Source organism: Saccoglossus kowalevskii, chromosome 11 (genome assembly GCF_978046115.1).
Source record: "Saccoglossus kowalevskii chromosome 11, keSacKowa6.1, whole genome shotgun sequence".
Taxonomy (NCBI): Eukaryota; Metazoa; Hemichordata; class Enteropneusta; family Harrimaniidae; genus Saccoglossus; species Saccoglossus kowalevskii.
The window spans coordinates 36,341,667-36,360,304 of NC_140651.1; the positions used below are offsets into that span (position 1 = coordinate 36,341,667).

Below are 18,638 nucleotides of genomic sequence, written 5' to 3' on the forward strand. Positions count from 1 at the left end.
TAGTTGGGTTGGCATGTACTCATTGAAAGTGTTGGTTTATTTACGTAATCCACTGATCACGCCATAGGCGAAGTTAAAAATATGTTGCTACTCAGGAGAGCTTGCCCACAATGCTAAATGTCCCAAATAAACGTACCGGTACGTTTATTTTTTTCCCAGAAAAATTCCACCTGGTACATTCTTATTTGGGACGGTACGTTTATTTATTTTTCTAAATCGGCCCGATTAAAAAAAAATCATGCCTTTTTCTCCATGAAAAACAAAGCCAAAAGATCGCACTGAAACATCGGTAAATCTTGTCTTCCGTGTTGCTATCACCATGAGGTCGCTGAACTGTCATATTTAAATGCTTTATAGTAATTTGAGCACATGGGCACCATCCAGCATTTTGATTGGTTGATTAGCGACTTGACATATCTGGTCAATAAACATGCCTTGTGCGAAGGATAACATGGCGGATATCGTATCGCCTCGGGCGTTAACATGTAACCGAAAACATTTGCTTACGATAAAACTAAGTTGAATTTTACTTACATTTCATAACAATTCAACGAATTTATATTTTGTACGTTAATATACTCACTACTGAGTACTAATCAACAATTACAACACTTCGAAAACAAGTATTAAAGCTACCGTACCGTGATTATTTGTTGTCATGTGAACAGTTTTTTTTGATTGGCTGTAATTTTCCAACATTTCATGACACCTATTGTAGAACCAAATTAGGGCCTTTCACTCCTCCTTGACGCCTTTTTAAATGATTATACGGCATCTTGCTTTTCGCCAGCCACGAATGTCACACTAGACGAACTTGATCGATACTGCTGACCATTCCATGCATTTTTTAAACGACGCGCGATGGCACGCAAATCGAGAAAAGTATTGTTCTATCAACAATTTCGCGCAATACGTCACCACTATACAGTGACTGATTTTAATTTTTATTCAACATTAAAACAAACTACAGTGAGTTGTTCTATGGTCGTATAAAAATAAAATAAACTACATTAAGATACAGTAAAGTTAACCAACTAAACAGAATGCTTAATAAAGCTAAATAATATTACAAACACATATAGAATCACAATAAACTTGTACGATACAGTACAATACAATACTCTAACTACTATTGCTAAGGAGTGGAAAATCACATTCACATTAGAGTCATAACTATGGAAAGAATATTTTTAAATTTGGTGGAGCTGCTCATATATCATTTGCATACATTTTTGTATGTATTGTGCAGTTTCCCAGCCAGTCCGACTCGAGTAGTGATTGTTTGCTATTTCATTACATCTTGCAGCCTTTCAAACAGTATATTGCTAGACATGCATCAATTGTTGTCCATGTATATTCCTAATTGCTCAGTGTAAACTGCAATTTCTTTCTGGCTGGTATGAATAAATTAAGTAATATTTTTTCGTACTGAAAAGACGGTACACAGATATCTTTTTTAATTAAAACAGCTAATGCAAGCACATATGCTACAACCTCTGCTTACTTTTGACTAAATGTTTTTTTGTTTTTTTCAGGTGCAGAGCAAGAATTTTTTTCTCAGAAAGCAAAGCCACTGGAACTGCATTTATTACAAAAGCATACTATTTGCTGCATGTCTGACAATTGTTTTGCAGGTCGTCTTTTTTTTTTCTTTGAGAAGTGCTGTCAACCAAAGCATAAATATGTGTTTCTCTGTACATAAAAGTTCAATTTCACACGATTTGTTAATATTAATGTATGATAATAAAAACTTGATAATATTTTTCTGGATTCTTGCACTTTATTTGTATCATTGTCATATGAGAAGTACTCTTGTCCTTATTTAGAGATATTGAAACTAATTCAGGGCCACAAACTACATGTAGATCTGTACATGAAGTACATGGGAAGTAAAGTTGTTGGCGCAGGTAATGTACACCAAGGATCATTGCAGTTTCTCAGTTCCTCATCTGGTGCTAGTACTTGTATGACAAACGGTATCTTTGCCCTGTTACTGTCTAAAATATCAGAAGTTTTTCACTGGAACAGTTCTGTGATTGACAGTGTTCTTGTATTAAGAATACAGTTGTACAAGGAAGTTTATCCAAACAGACACAACACTGACTCTTCAACATATTTGCAGATCTGATTTGCATACTTGCATGTCATTTTACCTGTTGTACTTGTTTGTTGCTCTCTGGTGTTCTTGCTGAGACCAGAATGGAGAGTGCTATAGACTTGAAAATGCCATAGAAATCATGTTTGCCAATTTATGTCCATGCCAAAAACTGAACAAATTATATGTTGCAACTTTCAAATGACAACAAGTGAAGGCAGTGTCATTCATGACCTGTTAGATTGAAAACATTTTTACGGTTTGGATAAATATTTATGACTTGGAGGCCATTTTTTGCCTCAAAAATCTAAAAAAAAACAAGCTTTTTCTAATTTCTAGTTCTAGTTGTTACCAGTTTTTTCTCAGATATGTGTCATCCAGTTTTGTTCAAAGTTGGTACAGGGACTGGTAATAATTGTTTACAAGTGCACATTGAATTATATGTTTAACAAGTTATAAATTGTCTCGGAAAAGCCAAATGAATAAATTTTTACCCCACCCCCCTAAAATTGTAACACAACAATTCTGAACAATTAATAACAGAATTTTAATACAGCTCATAATGAATTAATTCACTCTGACACAAACCCAGTTCAATATAAGTTTTTAAATTTTTTTCTGAGCGGGGGCTATGACATGACATGTCATGTCTTGTTCTACTTCTTCTGATTACTATCAGAAGTCTGATTACTTATATGTATATGTGTATTTGTACCTTGAGTAGACCTCTCTTAGATTTGTTCATTTTGTGATGATATCTTTAAAAATCTAATTTTGGTGAATATTTGTCATTTTTGGTAAAAAGTGATATTTTGACTTCTTGTTAAAAATTAAATGTTATTGCTTTGATATTATACATATAAGCACTACAGGTGTACCTCTCTCAGATTTGTTCATTTCGGGAGGATATCTTCAATTATCTAATTGAAATGTGCATTGCAAAGAGAGGCTGCTTTTTTGTATTCTATTCTGTCTGACTGGATTTATCTTTATTTTTGATTTTTCACTGTTTAGCTGAACTCTCACCTTATATCGTCATAGCAACACAGAGTTCACTATCAGTATCATCCCTCAATGGTGAACAGAAAGAAGAGGTTTACAGTGTAAACCGGGATATTGCAGGTAAGTTATGGTGCAAGTGTGACCATCAACCTCTACAGTGTACACATAGGTTGGTAATACAGTACTCATTTCGCCCAACCTCCCGCCCGCTTCCAGAAATTTGCTCGCTTTTTTTTTGCTTGCTTTGTTCAATTCGACCAGACAATTTCCGCTTTTTTTTGACCACGCAAATCCGGAAGTATCCACTCGCGTACGCGCTCGATCGCCTGAAAGTGCAACCGCCCGCATTTACAGTTCATTCATTACCTATTGTTTCATGTACAAGTATATCATTTTTGTTTTTATGACATTAAAAGAAGAATAAATACAATCAGAAATTTATAGAACGACTGTTGAAAAAATACGGTGAATCACACTGCCATATAAAATTAGTAATAATGTCCACCATAAACAAGCTCGAAAAAAACATGTGAAATCAAATACGGCACTGACACAGACACAACTAATATGAAATAAAACCATCTATTTTTGGTGGAAAGCGAAAAATGTCTACTGTAGAGTACGGTATTCGTCGCGTAACCGTGTTTAGGGTGACGGTTGCCATGCACGCATGGTTTGGGTTTAACATGGGTCAAGTTGTAGTTATGTAAATCCATGGCGCCTATAACAATTGAAGAATATCTGCAGGAATAGTAAGACTGTGGAAAAAAAGGACCAATCGATTGTTATAGAATGACCTTACTGTACAATTTATCAAACAAATACAATACTTGCAAATGTAATGTCGGCCAGCGCCCAGCTTACTTGTCCGAAGTTGTCGAAGCCAACATCAATGGAGATCACGTTTTTTAACTAGGCGGCTGGCAAGCGGACTAACATGTTACGTAAACTTGTTGAATTACAATTATGGTTTTCATTTTTGCGCCCAATGTCTCGTTATAAAATAAAGGATTAAAATTTTGCAGGGTATTCCGTTTTACGAACTCTGGGCGAAATACTTCCATGAGCTGTACGTAGTTCACTTACAGCCAAAACAAAGTCAGTTTGGACATTAAGTTGTGAGATACGACAAAACAAATGCTGCCATAATAAACGCAATCAAAGGCGGAAATAAATAGAACGCGTTGCGAAGAGGAATCGCACCTGCATCTCGACGACGACTCCGGTCATGGGCAGGGTTTGCCGCGTCTTGGAAGAATTGAAAGTCAAAAATGAATCAGTGTCAGGGAACCATTGACAATGTTTGCATGAAAAATCACATGCGAAAGTTCATTTTTTTTTGGCGTATCTTTAGGAATACCCTGTTACAAACACTATGGTTCCTGAATCTCGATTAATTCATAAATATGAATCGGTAATGGTCAATTTCCTGCAATCCTTCAAGATTAAATTTGCCTCCGAAAATCTTTCTAACGATGACCTGGGAGATTGTCATGATTGAGTGCCACAATTTCTGTTTTAAGATTCATTCGGTATAATAATACAAATGTTCACCCCAACAGAAGTGGACATATAGTTTTAGTGACTCAAAGAGCTCATTGTCAATCGAGGCGAAGCACTACGATAAAGACTTTCCTTTCCCAATAAAAAAAAAAAAAAAGACTTCCTGTTCCCGACATTATGAAATTCTTTAGTCTGTTTGGGGGAAAAGATAATTTAGAAATTTATATTAAGAATAATTCATAACCAAATGTATTACATATGTACTCATAAATTATTTTCATAATTACTGATTACACACGAATATTACAGAAAAAAATAATTTGCTATATTATCTATATTTGTGCCTTTTATTTGTCTTGAATTGTGACTGAAAGGAGCTGAGTGAAATTACAAACTATGTAGTGTGTTCGACAACTCATGTATGAACAATAACTTTAATAAATATGATTTTACTTGTTAAAAATACTGTATATTTTCTACATAAAAACAAAAGAATTTCACAATGATGAAAACGGAAAGTCTTTATTATCATAGTGTTGTTGGTAATAGTTGAAAATCCACGTGAACCTGCTTATATGAGATCGAAGGAGATACTGTTTTCAACAGCTGTATACATCTAACTGCGCCATCGCTAAGTTTCCTTGGTAGACCACGAGCTCTGTTCCATGTTTGCACGTTATCATGTTCACACAATCACAGACATTATTTGTAAGGGTGCCCTTTGAAATGGCACATTTTAGCGAGTACTCCGCTGGGTATATGGCCTGTTCTCACAGCATAATTTTCCTCGAGTTCACTCATCACTTTCCCACATGCACTTCTCGTTCTTTGCGCTAACTTTTTTTACACTCTAATATGCTGTTGTTTTTGTCTTTCTAAACATCGAGTTTAGTTTTGATTGACATTCAACGAGATCATTCGAATTTTGAATTTTATGACGGTTCGAATTTATTAAATTTTACAGTGATCAATATTGCGTTCGAGTTGAGTTACTAGTATTTAGTAGTACTACAAAAGCGAGCGAAAAAAAAGCGGTCGGTTTCTGGACGGAAAAATAGTTCCAGCTAAATATTAGTCTTATGAGTCATTATTATAGCTTTGTACTAAACAATATTTATATAGGCAAGTAGACATCAAATAAAGAAAGAAAAGAAAATTGATATTGACATGAATTTTGTCTCCTCATATACATTTCTTAAATAGTTTTTGCAAAGACTTCCATGTTATCCTTCAAAAAAAAGTTTTCAAACATTTTGTTTATGGACATAGAATCTGCTGAATCCCTAATGTCCTCAAATGAGTTTCATTCACAATGTCAGTCTCAGCACATCCAGCCATGGACATGTAGATACAATCACAGTTGACTACATATCCATATGTGTTTATTTGCAGACATTGATTGGTTTGAAGATAGTATTTACTGGTCTACTTCTGATGGTTCTGTTTATTATATGAACAAATCATGTTTAAATGATAGCTTAACTAAGGTTGAATTAGATACAGTTAAAGCCATTGCAGTTGATTGGTTCTCTGGTATGTTATATTGGGTCAACCACAAACATAGTGTGGTGAGTAACTCTACATATTGTCATCATCATCATTTACATTTTCACTTCTTCTTAGAAACCATCAACCATCATCATTAAAGATTTCTAAACTTCATATTCAAAACAGCTAGCATGATTGCTTTTTTGGTGGACCTAAGTCAGATTTGTTCATAACTCCTTTTAGTGAATATTTGTGTTATCTTGTAAAAGACTGATCCTATTAAATTATGCATATTAAACAGCTGAGCTATTATAGTGTAACAATCATTTTATGCAAATAACCAGTCACAGTATTACTGAGCCCATTGGGTACAAGGTATACCCACACTACTAGTCACCGTATTACTGAGCCCATTGGGTACAAGGTATACCCACACTACCAGTCACCGTATTACTGAGCCCATTGGGTACAAGGTATACCCACACTACCAGTCACAGTATTACTGAGCCCATTCAGTGTTCTCCACAAATAAAATTTAAAGAGGCGCGCTAATTTGTATATAATTAGCATATTTAATTTGCATATAATTAGCATACTAATCAAACATTTCAAAAGAAATTCTTAGCACTTTTATATTTACATCAATTAAATACTGTGTACAAGTACTATATTAATGTTCTTGAATTATTTTGATGAATAAGTTAAACCACTTGATGTAAAAAAAAATATAAACTTTGACAAATGAAGAATATCGATTTTATTCTCTGTAAAAGTGTAATGGAACAAGTTGTGAAATTCTACCCTTTCATTTATTTCTTTTAAATTTCTTTCAAATATTTCCATTTTCATAGGTTTTATAAATGCACTGAGATATTGTAATAGCTGAAAACCCCAAGTAATAATAAAAAAAATATTTTCACATAACAAAATTACCATTTAAAAGAAAAAGAAAAAATCAAATCCGATGACTGTAAATAAATTAATTATTATGTTGATTGCATTGTGGGTACTGAAGACAAAGGTCAAATCAGATACCGTGACATCCATGTTGTTTCAGTGTTTACCCATGGATCTTTTTTTAGCTCCATGGTTTACCGGACGTTTTGTTTTGGTGATTTATTTAATGATTCTTTTTTACTTTTCGCCAATAAAAGGCAAGTAACAAGCAATTAGACCAATAAATTGTTGCTGGTTCTCCTGTTCTTATGTATCTCAGCTAATTCAGGAATGATGAAAAAACTTGTTTTGACTATCCCATTGCGTGATTAACGCAATGCACAATCACTTCACGCATCCATTCATTGTTTTTTGTTTATTTATTCAGCCAGTTTTTCCCCAGACATCCAATCCATTGTCCTAGTTGTCACCTATGCCACTATCTATCTCTTAGTTCTTTGTTTTATTGCCTGTCTCTCAATAACGTCGTCGGGACATCTTCCGGGACTGTGAAACAGCCTGTCACTGAAAACAAAGGAGGGTGCTGCAGATAATTATAGGGCGCTACAAATTGAAGAGGGACGCAAATAAATTAAAGAGAGGCGCTTCGCCCCTCTTAAACCCCTCGTGGAGAACACTGAATACTCAACTAACAATACAATGTATTTGATTGGTGGCGGGAAATGTCAATGCAGGGCGCTTGTTGACCGATGCAGGGCGCACGACTACCTATGCAGGGCGCACGACTTCCTATGCAGGAGCAGCACCCTGCTAAAACCCCACGTGGAGAACACTGCCATTGGGTACAAGGTATACCCTCACTACCAGTCACACTGTTACTGATCCCATTGGGTACAAGGTATACCCACACTACCAGTCATAGTATTACTGAGCCCATTGGGTACAAGGTAAACCCACACTACCAGTCACATTGTTACTGATCCCATCAGGTACAAGGTATACCCACACTACCAGTCACAGTATTACTGAGCCCATTGGGTACAAGGTAAACCCACACTACCAGTCACAGTGTTACTGATCCCATTGGGTACAAGGTATAACCACACTGCCAGTCACAGTATTACTGAGCCCATTGGGTACAAGGTATACCCACACTACCAGTCACAGTATTAATGAGCCCATTGGGTACAAGGTATACCCACACTACTAGTTACAGTGTTACTGAGCCCATTTGGTACAAGGTATACCCACACTACCAGTTACAGTGTTACTGATCCCATTGGGTACAAGGTATACCCACACTACCAGTCACAGTGTTCCTGAGCCCATTGGTTACAAGGTATAACCACACTGCCAGTCACAGTATTACTGAGCCCATTGGGTACAAGGTAAACTCACACTACCAGTCATAGTGTTACTGAGCCCATTGGGTACAAGGTATACCCACACTACCAGTCACAGTGTTACTGAGCCCATTGGTCACAAGGTATAACCACACTGCCAGTCACAGTATTACTGAGCCCATTAGGTACAAGGTATACCCACACTACTAGATACAGTGTTACTGAGCCCATTTGGTACAAGGTATACCCACACTACCTGTTACAGTGTTACTGATCCCATTGGGTATAAGGTATACCCACACTACCAGTCACAGTTTTACTTAGTCCATTGGGTACAATATATACCCACACTACCAGTCAAGGTGTACCCAATCTTCATCTGTATCTTAGACATGACTGAACCAATCACATTCAAATTTTGCTAATACATCATACATCTTGTATTCATATGCACTTCGTAATTGTTCAAAATTGGTACATACTGTTTATACCCGGTATATGAAACATTTTATATGTCATGAGGTACAATCGTTTTTTTTTCTTTGTACAGATATATCGATCTTTAGTTTTTGAAGATGGAACCCTGTTTGATACAGAGCATGTGATGACATCGTCTGCCACAGACCTAGCAATAGATTCTATGCATGCATATTTGTACTGGACTACATTGAAAACAGTAGAGTGTTCAAGGCTGAATGGAGACAATCATTTTACGTATCAAACATCACCTGACTTCAGTGGGGAAACTATAATTGGATTAACACTCAACTTTGATGATGACAAACTATATTGGTTTGTTCATACATCTCTTGGGCTGCAGTTGTATCAGTCAGATTTAGCACATCGCAGGTAAGACAGTGTTACCATGATAATTCTTCACACTTTGTGTATAGTAGTTTTGGTAAGAGGATATTCTGAGTAATTGGATTGACAGGCTGGCTGGAGTAATCTTCCTTGAAATAAGTTACTGTAATATACCATACAATAATATGCCATACAATAATGTACCACACTGTAATATGCCATACAATAATGTACCACACTGTAATATGCCATACTATAATACACAATACAATAATGTACCATACTGTAATATGCCATGCAATAATGTACCATACTGTAATATACCATACTGTAATATACAGTACTCATTCCGCCCAACCTCACGCTTTTATCGCTTAATTTCCGACCACTCACTGCTTTCCGACCGAAAACCGACAACTTTTTTTCCGCTTGCTCGCTTTTGTACGCTCGCTCGCTCGCTCCTGCTATGGCTGGCTTCAGAAACATCGTCTGCTTGCCATCCGACCGCTGGAGTAACAATGATCGTACATTGTATGTTTAAACTTATGTTTTTATTCGTAATAAATTTAGGTTTTAATGACGATTCAAAATACAACGTGTATTGCTTCTCTGTATTGGGAAGGGGGACAAAGACGCCTTCAAATTACTTGACACATTGTAACGTTTGCTACGCAAGTCGAACTGTGACCTGTATTTACATATTTACATCCTTGTGTGCGTAGTTCAAGCAGCTATATAACTGGTAAATCAATCGTGATATGTATTGAGTACTAGTATTTGTGTGTTGTGTGTGTGTTTCTGTGTGTGATTTTGACTAAATTTATTCCGAACGGTGCTCAAAATAATTTGACACTTAGTTATTTGCGAACGCAACTCACACTATGACCCTTACTTAATTTGCATAATTAATATGAATGCTATGCTGAAAATCTATCGGGTTAACTTTTGCTCGTGTCTGGGTGCGCAAAACAAAACTGCACATATAATCATTGCATAGCTGAATTTCTACTAATCAATTGGACTTAAACTACTAGTATAATGACTGTGACGATTAATCGCTTGTCTGAGTACATGTGGCGACGAATTATTGGATTGGCAGCACTCGGACAAAAAATGAAAGAGATCACGGAACAGTTAATTGTTGAGGAAAACACAAAACAAATGTAGCCAGTGATACATTTCGAAAATATAAAAATACAAAATAAACGCAATCAGAGGCGCCGACCATGCGCGTTGGAAATACATAAAACGTGTTGTGACACAGTCTCACCATGCAGACTCTTTCACTCACGCAATATAATTATGCTATTTCCCAAAGCACTTATATTTAATACATTGACGAAAAACACCGCAAGAGAAATATAAATCAGGCTTGTAATCACTAGTAACTCAACTGGAACGCAATATTGATCACTATAAAAGTGGATAAATTCAAATCATTATCAAATACAAAAGGCAAATTATTTTTTTCTGTAATATTCATGTGTAATCAGTAATTATGAAAATAATTTATGGTACATAGGTACATAGGGAATACATTTCGTTATGATTTATTCTTAATATAAATTTCTAAATTATCAGTTTCTTTTTCAGGGTTTTTCTCCCAAAAATGTCGGGAACGGGATGTCTTTTTTTTATTATTATTTATTGGGAACGGAAAGTCTTTATCGTAGTGCTTTGCCTCGGTTGACAATGAGCTCTTCGGGTCGCTAAAACTGTATGTCCACTTCTGTTGGGGTGAACATTTGTATTATTATACTGAATAAATCTTAAAAATTGTGGCACTCAATCATGGCAATCTTCCAGGTCATCGTTAGAAAGATTTTCGGAGGCAAATTTAATCTCCACTCAAGGCTATCTTGAAGGATTGCAGGAAATTGACCATTACCGATTCATATTTATGAATTAATCGAGATTCAGGAACCATAGTGTTTGTAACAGGGTATTCCTAAAGATACGCCAAAAAAAAAAAAAAAAAGAGCTTTCGCGTGGTATTTTTCACGCAAACATTGTCAATGGTTCCCCGACACTGATTACTTTTTAACTTTCAATTTTTCCAAGACGCGGCAAACCCTGCCCATGACCGGAGACGTCATCGAGATGCAGGTGCGATTCTCGTCGCAGCGTGTTCTATTTATTTCCAACGCATGTGGTCGGCGCCTTTGATTGCGTTTATTTTGTTCTTTTATTCATGAAATCTATCACTGGCAGCGTTTGTTTTGTCGCGTCTCACAACTTAATGTTCAAGCTGACTTTGTTTCGGCTGTAAGTGAACTACGTACAGCTCATGGAAGAATTTCGCCCAGAGTTCGCAAAACAGAATACCCTGCAAAATTTGAATCCTGTATTTTATAACGAGACATTGGGCGCAAAAATAAAAACCATAATTGTAATTCAACAAGTTTACGTAACATGTTAGTCCGCTTGCCAGCCGCCTCGTTAAAAAGCGCGATCTCCATTGATGTCGGCTACAACTTGACTCGTGTTAAACCCAAACCATGCGTGCATGGCAACCGTCACCCTACACCATACTCTACAGTAGACATTTTTCGCTCTCCACCAAAAATAGATGGTTTTATTTCATATTAGTTGTGTCTGTGTCAGTGCCGTATTTGATTTCACATGTTTTTTTCGATCTTATTTATGATGGACATTATTACTACCCGTATGTAATATTACCAATTTTATATGGCAGGTTGACCCACCGTATTTTTTCAACGGTCGTTCTATAAATTTCTGATTGTATTTATTCTTCTTTTAACGTCATAAAAACAAAAATGATACACTTGTACATGAAACAATAGGTAATGAACTGTAAATGCGGGCGGTTGCGTTGTCAGGTGAGCGAGTGTTTTAGCGAACGCGCACGCAAGCGGATACGTTCAGATTTGCGTGGTCGGAAAAATAAACTGAAATTGTCCGGTCGAATTGAACAAATCGAGCTAAAAAAAAGTGATCGAAATCGAGGCGGGCGGGAAGTTGGGCGAAATGAGTACTGTACCTTACAATAATGTACCATACTGTAATATACAATACAATAATGTACCACACTGTAATATGCTGTACAATAATGTACCACACTGTAATATACAATACAATAATGTACCACACTGTAATATACAATACAATAATGTACCACACTGTAATATGCTGTACAATAATGTACCACACTGTAATATACAATACAATAATGTACCACATGTGTGTTATTCCTTCAAACACAATATTAAATACTTTTCTACATCTCAATTTGTTTTGTTTTTATACAGTGTTCATCTAGTTGCAACAGTAAAGAAATTATTTCTGGTGAATTCATCTACAATGTAAGTAAAATTTGATTTGAACTATAAAAGTTATAAAAATAAAACTGAGAGAGAAAAATAAAATCAAAATTAAATTTTCATGGATATTTTCATTTTAAAATAAAAGCTTTTAATGTAATGTTCTGTTTCCTAGGACACCTGCTTTGCATTACTATAGCAACAGACTGTTCTGGTTAAATGAATATCATCATGTTGTTATCAGTACATTGTCCAGTGATGACATTGCAGTCATGCCATTTAGCAATGAAGTCTTTGCTCTTGGTATTATTCAATCTACACTACACCCAGTACCTGGTAAGTTTCATTGTGGCAATCAATATTATTCCACCTACACTACCCCCAGTACCTGGTAAGTTTCATTGTGGCACTCAATATTATTCAATCTACACTACACCCAATACCTGGTAAGTTTCATTGTGGCACTCAATATTATTCCACCCACACTACACTCAGTACCTGGTAAGTTGCATTGTGGCACTCAATATTATTCCACCCACACTACACTCAGTACTAGGTAAGCAGCATTGTGGCACTCAATATTATTCCACCCACACTACACCAAATACCTGGTAAGTTTCATTGTGGCACTCAATATTATTCCACCCACACCACACTCAGTACTAGGTAAGCAGCATTGTAGCACTCAATATTATTCCACCCACACTACACCAAATACCTGGTAAGTTTCATTGTGGCACTCAATATTATTCCACCCACACTACACCCAGTATCTGGTATGTTTCATTGTGGCACTCAATATTATTCCACCCACACTACAACCAGTACCTGGTAAGTTGCATTGTGGCAATCAATATTATTCCACCCACACTACAACCAGTACCTGGTAAGTTGCATTGTGGCACTCAATATTATTCCACCCACACTACACCAAATACCTGGTAAGTTTCATTGTGGCACTCAATATTATTCCACCCACACTACACCCAGTATCTGGTATGTTTCATTGTGGCACTCAATATTATTCCACCCACACTACAACCAGTACCTGGTAAGTTGCATTGTGGCAATCAATATTATTCCACCCACACTACAACCAGTACCTGGTAAGTTGCATTGTGGCACTCAATATTATTCCACCCACACTACAACCAGTACCTGGTAAGTTTCATTGTGGCACTCAATATTATTCCACCCACACTACAACCAGTACCTGGTAAGTTGCATTGTGGCACTCAATATTATTCCACCCACACTACAACCAGTACCTGGTAAGTTTCATTGTGGCACTCAATATTATTCCACCCACACTACACCCAGTATCTGGTATGTTTCATTGTGGCACTCAATATTATTCCACCCACACTACAACCAGTACCTGGTAAGTTGCATTGTGGCACTCAATATTATTCCATCCACACTACACCCAATACCTGGTAAGTTGCATTGTGGCACTCAATATTATTCCACCCACACTACACCCAGTACCTGGTAAGTTGCATTGTGGCACTCAATATTATTCAATCTACACTACAACCAGTACCTGGTAAGTTTCATTGTGGCACTCAATATTATTCCACCCACACTACACCCAGTATCTGGTATGTTTCATTGTGGCACTGAATATTATTCCACCCACACTACAACCAGTATCTGGTAAGTTGCATTGTGGCAATCAATATTATTCCATCCACACTACACCCAATACCTGGTAAGTTGCATTGTGGCACTCAATATTATTCCATCCACACTACGCCCAGTACCTGGTAAGTTGCATTGTGGCAATCAATATTATTCCACCCACACTACAACCAGTACCTGGTAAGTTTCATTGTAGCACTCAATATTATTCCATCCACACTACACCCAGTACCTGGTAAGTTGCATTGTGGCACTCAATATTATTCCATCCACACTACACCCAATACCTGGTAAGTTGCATTGTGGCACTCAATATTATTCCATCCACACTATACCCAGTACCTGGTAAGTTGCATTGTGGCACTCAATATTATTTCACCCACACTACACCCAGTACCTGGTAAGTTGCATTGTGGCACTCAATATTATTCCACCCACACTACACCCAGTACCTGGTAAGTTGCATTGTGGCACTCAATATTATTCCATCCACACTATACCCAGTACCTGGTAAGTTGCATTGTGGCACTCAATATTATTTCACCCACACGACACCCAGTACCTGGTAAGTTGCATTGTGGCACTCAATATTATTCCATCCACACTATACCCAGTACCTGGTAAGTTGCATTGTGGCACTCAATATTATTTCACCCACACTACACCCAGTACCTGGTAAGTTGCATTGTGGCACTCAATATTATTCCACCCACACTACACCCAGTACCTGGTAAGTTGCATTGTGGCACTCAATATTATTCCATCCACACTATACCCAATGCCTGGTAAGTTGCATTGTGGCACTCAATATTATTTCACCCACACTACACCCAGTACCTGGTAAGTTGCATTGTGGCACTCAATATTATTCCATCCACACTACACCCAATACCTGGTAAGTTGCATTGTAGCACTCAATATTATTCCATCCACACTACACCCAGTACCTGGTATGTTTCATTGTGGCACTCAATATTATTTCACCCACACTACACCCAGTACCTAGTATGTTTCATTGTGGCACTCAATATTATTCCACCCACACTACACCCAGTATCTGGTATGTTTCATTGTGGCACTCAATATTATTCCACCCACACTACAACCAGTACCTGGTAAGTTGCATTGTGGCAATCAATATTATTCCATCCACACTACACCCAATACCTGGTAAGTTGCATTGTGGCACTCAATATTATTCCATCCACACTACGCCCAGTACCTGGTAAGTTGCATTGTGGCAATCAATATTATTCCACCCACACTACAACCAGTACCTGGTAAGTTTCATTGTAGCACTCAATATTATTCCATCCACACTACACCCAGTACCTGGTAAGTTGCATTGTGGCACTCAATATTATTCCATCCACACTACACCCAATACCTGGTAAGTTGCATTGTGGCACTCAATATTATTCCATCCACACTATACCCAGTACCTGGTAAGTTGCATTGTGGCACTCAATATTATTTCACCCACACTACACCCAGTACCTGGTAAGTTGCATTGTGGCACTCAATATTATTCCACCCACACTACACCCAGTACCTGGTGAGTTGCATTGTGGCACTCAATATTATTTCACCCACACTACACCCAGTACCTGGTAAGTTGCATTGTGGCACTCAATATTATTCCATCCACACTACACCCAATACCTGGTAAGTTGCATTGTAGCACTCAATATTATTCCATCCACACTACACCCAGTACCTGGTATGTTTCATTGTGGCACTCAATATTATTTCACCCACACTACACCCAGTACCTGGTATGTTTCATTGTGGCACTCAATATTATTTCACCCACACTACACCCAGTACCTGGTATGTTTCATTGTGGCACTCAATATTATTCCACCCACACTACAACCAGTACCTGGTAAGTTTCATTGTGGCACTCAATATTATTCCATCCACACTACACCCAGTACCTGGTAAGTTTCATTGTGGCACTCAATATTATTCCATCCACACTACACCCAGTACCTGGTAAGTTTCATTGTAGCACTCAATATTATTCCATCTACACTATACCCAGTACCTGGTAAGTTGCATTGCGGCACTCAATATTATTTCACCCACACTACACCCAGTTCCTGGTAAGTTGCATTGTGGCACTCAATATTATTCCACCCACACTACACCCAGTACCTGGTAAGTTGCATTGTGGCACTCAATATTATTCCATCCACACTATACCCAGTACCTGGTAAGTTGCATTGTGGCACTCAATATTATTTCACCCACACTACACCCAGTACCTGGTAAGTTGCATTGTGGCACTCAATATTATTCCACCCACACTACACCCAGTACCTGGTAAGTTTCATTGTGGCACTCAATATTATTCCACCCACACCACACCCAGTACCTGGTAAGTTTCATTGTGGCACTCAATATTATTCCATCCACACTACACCCAATACCTGGTAAGTTGCATTGTAGCACTCAATATTATTCCATCCACACTACACCCAGTACCTGGTATGTTTCATTGTGGCACTCAATATTATTCCACCCACACCACACCCAGTACCTGGTAAGCAGCATTGTGGCACTCAATATTATTCCACCCACACTACACCCAGTACCTGGTAAGTTTCATTGTGGCACTCAATATTATTCCACTCATACTACACCCAGTACCTAGTAAGTTTCATTGTGGCACTCAATATTATTCCATCCACACTACACCCAGTACCTGGTAAGTTTCATTGTAGCACTCAATATTATTCCATCCACACTACACCCAGTACCTGGTAAATTGCATTGTGGCACTCAATATTATTCCATCCACACTACACCCAATACCTGGTAAGTTGCATTGTGGCACTCAATATTATTCCATCCACACTATACCCAGTACCTGGTAAGTTGCATTGTGGCACTCAATATTATTTCACCCACACTACACCCAGTACCTGGTAAGTTGCATTGTGGCACTCAATATTATTCCACCCACACTACACCCAGTACCTGGTAAGTTGCATTGTGGCACTCAATATTATTCCATCCACACTATACCCAGTACCTGGTAAGTTGCATTGTGGCACTCAATATTATTCCACCCACACTACACCCAGTACCTGGTAAGTTGCATTGTGGCACTCAATATTATTCCATCCACACTATACCCAGTACCTGGTAAGTTGCATTGTGGCACTCAATATTATTTCACCCACACTACACCCAGTACCTGGTAAGTTGCATTGTGGCACTCAATATTATTCCATCCACACTATACCCAGTACCTGGTAAGTTGCATTGTGGTACTCAATATTATTTCACCCACACTACACCCAGTACCTGGTAAGTTGCATTGTGGCACTCAATATTATTCCACCCACACTACACTCAGTACCTGGTAAGTTGCATTGTGGCACTCAATATTATTCCATCCACACTATACCCAATACCTGGTAAGTTGCATTGTGGCACTCAATATTATTTCACCCACACTACACCCAGTATCTGGTAAGTTGCATTGTGGCACTCAATATTATTCCACCCACACTACAACCAGTACCTGGTAAGTTTCATAATTTGATTGTGGCACTCAATATTATTCCATCCACACTACACCCAGTACCTGGTAAGTTGCATTGTGGCACTCAATATTATTTCACCCACACTACACCCAGTACCTGGTAAGTTGCATTGTGGCACTCAATATTATTCCATCCACACTATACCCAGTACCTGGTAAGTTGCATTGTGGCACTCAATATTATTTCACCCACACTACACCCAGTACCTGGTAAGTTGCATTGTGGCACTCAATATTATTCCACCCACACTACACTCAGTACCTGGTAAGTTGCATTGTGGCACTCAATATTATTTCACCCACACTACACCCAGTACCTGGTATGTTTCATTGTGGCACTCAATATTATTCCACCCACACTACAACCAGTACCTGGTAAGTTTCATTGTGGCACTCAATATTATTCCATCCACACTACACCCAGTACCTGGTAAGTTTCATTGTAGCACTCAATATTATTCCATCCACACTACACCCAGTACCTGGTAAGTTTCATTGTAGCACTCAATATTATTCCATCCACACTATACCCAGTACCTGGTAAGTTGCATTGTGGCACTCAATATTATTTCACCCACACTACACCCAGTTCCTGGTAAGTTGCATTGTGGCACTCAATATTATTCCACCCACACTACACCCAGTACCTGGTAAGTTGCATTGTGGCACTGAATATTATTCCATCCACACTATACCCAGTACCTGGTAAGTTGCATTGTGGCACTCAATATTATTCCACCCACACTACACCCAGTACCTGGTAAGTTGCATTGTGGCACTCAATATTATTTCACCCACACTACACCCAGTACCTGGTAAGTTTCATTGTAGCACTCAATATTATTCCATCCACACTATACCCAGTACCTGGTAAGTTGCATTGTGGCACTCAATATTATTTCACCCACACTACACCCAGTTCCTGGTAAGTTGCATTGTGGCACTCAATATTATTCCACCCACACTACACCCAGTACCTGGTAAGTTGCATTGTGGCACTCAATATTATTCCACCCACACTACAACCAGTA

General features: G+C 37.9%; 1 protein-coding gene across 1 annotated transcript in view; it reads left to right on the forward strand.

Moving 5' to 3' along the window:
• The window catches only part of LOC102809437 (proto-oncogene tyrosine-protein kinase ROS-like), a 107,468-nt gene that overhangs the window by 10,733 nt on the left and 78,097 nt on the right, over positions 1 to 18,638 (forward strand). Inside the window, exons 11-15 of the mRNA XM_085505360.1 lie at positions 3,110 to 3,217; positions 5,993 to 6,168; positions 8,879 to 9,177; positions 12,402 to 12,455; positions 12,589 to 12,749. Coding sequence (XP_085361486.1) covers positions 3,110 to 3,217; positions 5,993 to 6,168; positions 8,879 to 9,177; positions 12,402 to 12,455; positions 12,589 to 12,749 — 798 coding nt within the window. The remainder of the gene's footprint in view (positions 1 to 3,109; positions 3,218 to 5,992; positions 6,169 to 8,878; positions 9,178 to 12,401; positions 12,456 to 12,588; positions 12,750 to 18,638) is intronic.